At 41.2% G+C, this 9,556-nt stretch overlaps 2 protein-coding genes across 2 annotated transcripts in view; both read left to right on the top strand.

Annotated features, from left to right (window-relative positions):
* LOC107483969 (proline-rich receptor-like protein kinase PERK2) overlaps positions 1-1,043 on the top strand; it is a 3,184-nt gene extending 2,141 nt beyond the window's left edge. Inside the window, exons 2-3 of the mRNA XM_016104583.1 lie at positions 13-360; positions 990-1,043. Of these exons, the coding sequence (XP_015960069.1) occupies positions 13-360; positions 990-1,043 (402 nt within the window). The remainder of the gene's footprint in view (positions 1-12; positions 361-989) is intronic.
* Positions 1,044-5,964: 4,921 nt separating this feature from the next.
* On the top strand, positions 5,965-7,107 carry LOC107483970 (uncharacterized). The gene has a single exon (XM_016104584.1). The coding sequence runs from the start codon at positions 5,965-5,967 to the stop codon at positions 7,105-7,107; it is 1,143 nt and encodes a 380-aa protein (XP_015960070.1).
* Positions 7,108-9,556: the final 2,449 nt, after the last annotated feature.

Genomic DNA, 9,556 nt, shown 5'->3' with positions numbered 1-9,556 from the left:
CCAACCCCCCAGCCACCACCATCGGCCACCCCCGCCCCCGTCGACCACCCAGAACCAACCACCACGCCAACCCCCTTCCTTCCCCCTCTTTCTTCTTCTCCTCTCTCCTCTTCTCCCTCCACCGCCGCTGCCCTCTCCGCGATCGCCGTCCACCGCGCCGCCACCAGCAGCGCCACCTCCAACCACCACCACCCTCAACCCCCGTCCCAAACCTTTCCCCCTATTCTTCCTAACCTTACCGAAGCCCTTGCCCCTAACCAGCCGCCACCGCCGACGTGTCTCCCTCCTCCGCCGCGACAACCGCCACCACCGCCACCCCCAGCTGCCTCTCTGCCCCAATCTCCTTCATTAGCCTACCAAGTTCCGCATCACGTCACCCTTCTATCCATTCGTAGTTACTTCATATTTTTTTGTTTTTGTTCATATTTAGGCTAGTTAGATATGCATGTTGTAGTGGATTCTAGGTTGTTAGGTAGTCTAGGATGTGGTTAGTGGATTTAGGTCTGATAATTGCGCTGTTTGTGTTTCTTGCTTTATACTTTTTGCAATTCTGCTGTTTCTGTGATATTGCTATTGTTCATATGCTATGATTTCTTGTTTCATGCTGCTTTTTATATTGCCTTTTTCATGTTCATACCCCTTATATGTGATTGCCGCTATGTTTATTTTTGATTCATATAAACTATTCTGCTGCTATTTATTTTCCGGGATAGTCCAATTTTAGCCGAAATGCTGCCCAATTTTCTGTAAAATGTTTCCATTCTTGTCTTGATTTTGGCATTTTCAACTGTGCTTTCCTTAGCTTTCACCCAACCAATCCATGAATGCCAGGGCACGCATTCTTATTCTCTTTGATCTCCTGGTTCTTAAATTGCATTGTTGATGTTTGATTCCAATTTTTGCCATTTCTATCTCTATCTGAATCATCATCAACCTATTTGCCTATTTGTTTTCCTATTTTTATTATATCCTGGTTTTCTATTTTTCAGGATGTCAGATTCCTAGAGAAAGGGAAAAAGAAAGGCTACCACTGGCAAACGTAAGAGAGAATATTCATCTATGTCTATCATAGATCTGATGCATGATGCCTCCTGGCGGGAAAAACACTTTACCGCCCAGGACAAGGCTGACCAGCTACTCCCTGCTACTGATCCCATCAAGTTTGCAAACCGATACTGCGAGTTGAAATATCCGGCGTTTGCAACCTCCAAGAACCTATACTTAGAGCGGACTCTGAAAATCCCAAATGAACTCCAGCAATACACCTCTGATCAGATCAAAGAAAGAGGCTGGTTCTTCCTGGAGAGAAATCTTACAGAGGTCAATGCATCTTGGGTAAGAGAATTTTACTGCAATTACTTCATCACTTCCCTGGATGCAGTGAACCTAAGAGGCAAGCAGATACTGGTCACTAAAGAGGCCATTGAGGACATTCTGTAGCTCCCACCCAAGTCCGATAAGCCTGATGGTTACAAAACTGCTGAGGAGGACATGCGTTTCTTGAGGTTTGATTGGGATGCTGTCAAGGCAAGAATTGCCCTTGACCCGACTGTTCCGTGGGAAATGGGTCAGGATACCACCATGCCTAAGGGAATCAAGCGGATTTACTTAAATGATGAGGCTCGGCTATGGCACCAGATCTTGAGCAACTATGTTATGCCGAGTACCCATGAGACCGTGATACCGGCCGCTATGATCACCTTCCTTTGGTGTGTGATGGAGGGTAAGGACCTGTACCTGCCACGCTTTATCTGGTCCTACATGGCCAGGGTCCACGTCCGTGGCACTCTTCCCTTTCCCTATTTGGTTACACAACTGGGCCGTCGAGCTGACGTGCCTTGGGAGGATGCCGATGAGAGGCCACCGGCTGTAGACTGCAGGAAGATTATTTCTCACAGTAGGAACTTTCTAGCTTTGGGCTATAGACCCCCACCCTTCACTGCTACTGATGAGACAGCCACACCTTCCGCTGGTCCTTCTTCCTCTACAGCTACCCCTGCTACCACTACTGCACCTCCACCTGCCTCAGAGCCAGCTTATCACCTAGTGCACCGCTTGTTTCAGCAGCTAGACAGGATGGAGCGCCACAACCGGCGCCGGTATGAGAGATCTGAGCGTCGCAGCCGGCGACGTTATGAGCACCTGAAGCTGTTGATACGATCTGGCGGCGACATCCCCTCCGTGCCTGACACTCCATCAGAGCCATCTGAGGAGGAGGCGGATGAGCACGAGGAGGAGACCCATCCTCAGAGAGAGGCTGCGCAGGCAGGCTCAGGGCAGATTGCACCCCAGCAGGAGGACCCACCTCAGATTTAGGTTGCAGATCCCGAGATCCATATACAGTCAGCACCTCCTCTGCAGCAGTCAGATCCTCAGACCACCACCACAGAGACTCCAGCTATCCATCCTTCCGGATCTGACAATCCTTCACACCCAGCCTGAGTGAGCATCGAGGACGATGCTTTATTTTAAGTGTGGGGAGGTCGCCATCTCTGGCATACTATTTTGGTGAACCACTACAGACCTTTCTTTTTTTTATTTTGGCTATTTTTCTGTATTTTTCTCCTTATTTTTATTTTTATTTTCTGAGTACTTATACATTGCTACTTTCATGTATTTTCACTCTATTTCTGCATTTTGCACTTTAGTTCATATTTTAGCCATTTAGTTTAGTTTGTAGTTCTAACTTATTAGCTATAGAGTATGTGGATTAATTAGTATAGTTTACCCTTTTGGCATATAATAGTTTAATTTGATCAAAATAAAAGGAGTAGACTAGGAAATTTAAACAAGATCAAAACAATCCACACACTTTGTATATAAAGTATTACATCATGAAGTTAAGTTAACAACATTTCATCAAGGAGGAACACTAAAACTTTAGCCATCCAATATATTTTACATTGAGAATAATGGGAATTTTTAACTAAACCTCCATGACATATATGAATGATATATGATTTATGAGTTTGAGAACATACAGCCTGTGAGTTTTGAGCTTGATTGTATGGTTACATTTAAACCATAATATTTTATTCCTGTGTGTTCCATCCTTCTTTTTTATTGGTGTTCTTTGCTTTGTTTCAATCTATATGTCCGAATATAGAATATAGGTACATACCAAGAGAGTGATTGAGGCCTTGTTTGATTTTAACTCACTTATCCGAAATAAAGCCTACCTTTTACATCACCCTTGTCAGCCCCCTTGAGCTTTAATCCCCTTGTCTTATAACCACATTACTAGCCTTAAGCAGAAAAACAAATAAAAAAAATTCCCAAGTTGAATCCTTGGTTAGCTTAAGATAGAAATTGTGTAATTGTTTAAGTTTGGGGAAAACTTTATGGGAACATGGATGATAGAAACAAAGGTAGAAGAGTTGAAAATAATAAAGATGTTTTGGGAAGCATGCTCATGTAAAATTAAAATAATTAATTACCATGTGCATTTAAAAAAAATGCAAATTAAAGCAAGTGCACATGGAGCAAAAAAATAAAAATAAAATATGAGCATGTAACATCAAAAGTGGGAAAAATATGGGAAAACAGGTAAAGAAGCTTTACTTTAGAAATTATGTATGTTAGGTGAGATCTTGGACTAATTAAGGATTCACTTATTAGCTCACTTAGCCTTATACATATACCCTTACCCTTACCTTGGCCCTATTACAACCTTAATTAAAGACCTCGTGATTTTTGCTATGTCTATATTTTATAATTGTTGATTGGTTAGATGAAGAACACAGTTATAGAAAGCAAGGATAAAAAGAAGAATAGAGTGATTAACCCAATAAACACTGAGTGATTAGAGAGTAAACACAAAATCCAGTGAGGGTTCAATAACTCATTAACATATATCTATGCTTAATTTGTTAATTGTCTTGCAAGTTTATAAAATATTTTTCTTCCCATCTCAAGTGTAAAAGTGCTTTAACATTATCTAAGGTTGGCTATGTATATATGATTCCTTGAGAATGTGAATTAATTTAACTATATGTAAGCTTTATATATGAGTGAATAAAATTAGAATTGCATTTAGATTAGAATTGCATTGCATGGCATTCAACCACTTCAACCTTACTTTTTACCTTGGATATAGCATGAGGACATGCTATTACTTAAGTGTGGGGAGGTTGATAAACCCATATTTTGTGATATATTTTGTGCTTAGTTTGAATGATTAATTCAATCCTTCACCCACTTATTCATATTAATTGCATGGTTTTACTTTCCCTTCCTTATTATGTGATGTATGTGAAAAACATATTTCCTATGCTTTAAAATTAATTATTTTAATTACCTTTATTTCCATTCGATTCCATGATTAGTGTGTTGAGTAGTTTCAGATCTTCTAAGGCATGAATGACTTAAAGGATGGAAAAGAAAACATACAAAAAAGGAAGGAACGCGTAAGACGGAGTTTTGAAGAAACTGGCACCCACACGATTGCATGGATGACGCGACCGCCTGCTAAGAGCGAAGAAGCAGCGATACGGCCGCATGACTGATGCGACCGCGCGCCTAAAGGAGAACACCTATGACGCGACCGCATGACTGACGCGACCGCGCGACAAAGAAAACTCCAATCGACGCGACCGCGTGACCCACGCGGACGCGTGACAGAGGCCACGCATCAGAAATTGCAGAAAACACTCATAGCGGATTCTGAAACCCTTTTTGGCCCAAATCCAAGTCCAGAAGGCATAGACCAGAGGTTATGAAGTGTGAGAATGCATCCATTCAGAGAGTCTTGGAATTTTTTTAGTCACTTTCCATGATTTAGGTTTGGTTGGAGAGAGGTTCTCTCCTCTCTCTCTTTAGGATTAGGATTTAGGACTTCTCTTAGTTTTAGGAGCGACTCTCAATCCCAGGTTTAATGTTCTTTTACTTTACATTTATCTCTTATTTTTAGATACTTGAATGCTTATATTAGTTAGGTTGCCTATTTGGCTTATGCCACATTCATGATGATTTTCTTATTTAATGATATTTGAGGTATTTCAATTTAATATTGCTTTCTTTTGTTTATGCTATTAATTATTCCCAATCTGAAGACATTTTTTATTCCAGCAGATTTAATTTCTTTTCCTTTTGGTCTTGGTTAAGAAATCAGTAACTCAGGAACTAATTAGTCCCTTGACTTTCCTTTGCTTTAGCAAAGGTTAACTAAGTGGAATTAAGATTCAACTTTCATTATTATTGATAAGAATAACTAAGTCTGAACTTTCAATTTCTCATACCTTGCCAAAGGATTTGCTTTACAGTATTTATTTATTTTAATTGCCATTTAAATTATCTTCCATATTCATTCCTCACTCTCAACCCCAAAATACACTTTTTCATAACCAACAATAAGAACATACCTCCCTGCAATTCCTTGAGAAGACAACCCGAGGTTTAAATACTCGGTTATCAATTTATTTAGGGGTTTGTTACTTGTGACAACCAAAACGTTTGTACGAAGGGATTTCTGTTGGCTCAGAATCTATACTTACAACGCAACTTTATAAAATTCTTTACTAGCAAAAATCCTAACGTCAGAGACTGATCAACTTGATATCACTTTTTTGTGTGTATAGGGACCAGATGTGGACTTGTGGACACGGGCAAGGTAGAGGCAAAATAGGAAATACTATGCCTGAAGTGACAGGGAATAATCCCAACCCTGTAGACTTTATGGCTGCCTTGGGGAACATGGCTGCGGCTATGCAGGTGACGGTCGAGGCCCTGGAAAACCAAATGAACAATGGGAATAATGGCAATAACGGTGATGAGGCTCCTATGATGCTTTCCTCCTTCCTGAAGGTTCATCCTCTGACCTTCAAAGGAACCTCAAACCCTTCCGATGTGGACAATTGGATTCAAGCTATATAGCGAGAATTACAGGCTCAATAGGTTCTTGAAGAGCAGTGGGTTAAATTTGGAACCTATCAGCTCCAAGGTGAGGCTCAGCATTAGTGGCAGGGAATGCGGCGTATTCTGCAGCCTGATAGGGTTGTAATTTCTTGCGAATTATTCCAAATAGAGTTCTATAAGAAGTACTTTCCCAGTTCAGTCAGAAATGCCAAGGAACTTAAACTGCTTCAGCTAAAACAAGGCCAGATGACTATTACTGAGTACACTAGCAGGTTTGAGAAATTATGTCATTTTTCACGGATTTGTCAAGGAGCTATTGAGGATTTTGTTGAGTGGAAATGTATCAAATATGAGGGGGGCCTTCGAAGTGATATTCTGAGTCTTGTTGCACCTATAGAGATCAGGATGTTCTTTGAACTCATGAACAAGAGTAGGGTGGCTGAGGAGTGTGTGAGAAAGGCTGCAGCAGAGAAGGGAAGTATGAGAATGCCTTTACAGAGGACTCCAGAGAGGAATTTTACAACAAGGGGCAGGCAATTCAAGCGTGGCAGCTTTGTCCCTCAGAATAATCAGGTGCAGAGTAACTTCAGAAGGCCGAATGCTAATACTAATCAAAGAAGAAGGTTTGGGAAGCAGCCACATTTGAGCTGTCACAGATGTGGGAAGTATCATCCAGGAATTCCATGCAGGTTTGGGACTGGAGTATGCTACTTCTGTGGACAACCCGGACACTTGGCCAATAACTGCCCAGAAAAGAAGAAGTATGAGACTGGCAGAGTACAGCAGCCAGGGAGAGTATATACTACTTCTGCAGTAGCTGCTGAGGGGTCAGAGACACTGATTAGAGGTAACTGTAAGATGGCCGATAAAATTTTGAATGCCATATTTGATTTTGGAGCAACACATTCGTTTATTGCATTTGAAAAGACTGATGAGTTAAGATTGAAAATTGTGATCCTGGGGTATGATTTAAAGGTATATAATGCTACCCATGAGGCTATGGTGACTAGGTCAAGATGTCCACAAGTTCCATTTCGAATGCAACAGCTTGAATTCGTGCATGATCTAATTTGTCTACCGATGACTGGTCTTGATCTCATTCTGGGGTTGGACTGGTTATCCAAGAACCATGTTCTGCTCGACTTTTCTGAAAAATCAGTGTGCTTTATGCCGGAAGACACAGAAGGGCCAGTTGTGGTGAACATCTATTACTTGAATTATATGATGGTGAATTGTTTTGGGGCTGAATGTTAAGGTATTATGTTATTAACTGTGGATATTTCGGGTGATGATCAAAGCTTGGAGCAAATTCTGGTTGTGTGTGAGTTTCCAGAGGTGTTTCTGGATGATATTGATCAATTTCTACCTAACTGAGAAGTTGAATTCGCTATTGAGTTGGTGCCTGGGGCTGGTCCAATTAATCTCGAGTGCTCCTTATAGGATGTCACCTCTAGAAATGGCCGAGTTGAAGTCTCAGCTAGAATATCTGTTGGGTAAAAACTTTATTCGGCCGAGTGTTTCTCCGTGGGGAGCGCCAGTGTTACTGGTAAAGAAGAAAGATGGAAGTATGCACCTGTGTGTCAATTATCGACAGCTGAATAAGATTACTGTAAAGAATAAATACCTGTTGCTAAGGATTGACAACCTAATAGACCAGTTACAAGGAGCCGGTGTGTTTTCTAAGATTGATTTAAGATCTGGATACCATCAGATAAGAGTTAGGAATGAGGATATTTCTAAAACTGCTTTCAGAACGCGCTATGGTCATTATGAGTACACAGTGATGTCCTTCGGATTGACTAATACTCCGGCGATAATCATGGATTACATGAATAGAAATTTCCATCCATATCTGGATAAGTTTGTGGTTGTGTTCATCGATGACATTCTTATTTATTCTAAGATAGAAGATGAGCATGCAGATCACTTACAAACTGTGCTGTAAATCTTAAAGGATAGAAAGTTGTATGCCAAGTTAGTTAAGTGTGAGTTCTGGAAAGCTGAAGTGAAATTTCTTGGCCACGTTGTGAGTAAGTAGGGAATAGCAGTAGATTGTGCTAAGGTTGAAGCAGAGATGAATTGGGAGCGACCAACTTTAGTGACAGAGATCAAGAGTTTCCTAGGTTTGGTAGGTTATTATCGGAGGTTCATTAAAGGGCTATCATAGCTCGCTTTGCCTTTAACCAAGCTGACTAGGAAGGACGTACCTTTTATGCGGACTCCTGAGTGCAAGGAGAGTTTCCTTGTATTGAACCAGAGATTAACTACCACACCCGTGTTGGTGTTGCCTGAGCCGAGTGAACCATTTGAAGTATACTGCGATGCATCACTGAAGGGTCTAGGATGCATGCTGATGCAGCACCGTAAGGTTGTAGCATATGCCTCACGTAAGTTAAGGCCGCAAGAAAGGAATTATCCAACTCACGATTTGGAGCTTGCTGCCGTTGTTTTTGCCTTGAAAAATTGGAGGCATTATCTCTATGGTGTCATGTTTCAAGTTTTCTCAGACCATAAGAGTTTGAAGTACCTCTTTGAGTAGAAAGAGTTGAATATGTGTCAGAGGAGATGGATAGAGCTTCTGAAGGACTATGACTTCGAGTTAAACTATTATCCTGGAAAGGTGAATGTTGTGGCGGGTGCCTTGAGTCGGAAGTCTTTATGCGTTGTTTGGATGATGCTGCGAGAGGAAGAATTACTAAAAGCATTCCAAGGATTGAAACTGGGAGTCAGAGAAAAGTTTGGAACTTTATGCTTAAGTCAGCTACAAATTTCAAGTGATTTCAAAGCTGAACTTCTAAAGGTTCATCAGAATGACAAAGAATTGTATATGATCTTGCCGGCGATTCAAAAAGCAAACGGTGGAGAGTGTCAGAAGATAAGGATGGTTTATGGAGGTTCAACGACCAGATCATTGTGCCAGATGTCGGGAATTTGCGACAAAGCATATTGAAGGAAGCTCATAAGAGCGGATTCTCACACCATCGAGGAAGCACCAAGATGTATCAAGATTTGAAGATGATGATCTGGTGGCCAGGAATGAAAAATGATGTGGCGTCACACGTTTTCAAGTGCCTAACTTGCCATAAAGTTAAAATTGAACACCAGAGACCATCAGGAATCCTTCAACCTTTGGAGATTCCATAGCGGAAATGGAAAAGCATTGCAATGGACTTCGTGTTAGGTTTACCTAGAACTCGAACAGGTTGTGATGCCATTTAGGTAGTTGTGGATCGAATGACTAAGTCAGCTCGCTTTCTCCCCATTTGGATAAGTTTCACAATGGAGGAGTTAGTGATGAGCGGATAATTTATACGCTTTTTGGCATTGTTTTTAGTATGTTTTTAGTATGTTTTAGTTAGTTTTTAGTATATTTTTTATTAGTTTTTAGTTAAAATTCACTTTTCTAGACTTTACTATGATTTTGTGTGTTTTTCTGTGATTTCAGGTATTTTCTGGCTGAAATTGAGGGACCTGAGCAAAAATCTGATTCGGAGGCTGAAAAGGACCGCAGATGCTATTGGATTCTGACCTCCCTGCACTCGAAGTGGATTTTCTGGAGCTACAGAATCCCCAGTGGCGCGCTCTCAACTGCGTTGGAAAGTAGACATCCTGGGCTTTCCAGCAATATATAATAGTCCATACTTTGCTCGAGATTTGATGGCCCAAACCGGCGTTTCAAATCAGCTCAAAACTGCCCAGCGTT

The sequence above is a fragment of the Arachis duranensis genome, chromosome 4 (assembly GCF_000817695.3).
Source record: "Arachis duranensis cultivar V14167 chromosome 4, aradu.V14167.gnm2.J7QH, whole genome shotgun sequence".
Taxonomy (NCBI): Eukaryota; Viridiplantae; Streptophyta; class Magnoliopsida; order Fabales; family Fabaceae; genus Arachis; species Arachis duranensis.
Note: the sequence above shows the minus strand (reverse complement) of the source record. Positions and strands in the feature narration are given on the sequence as shown.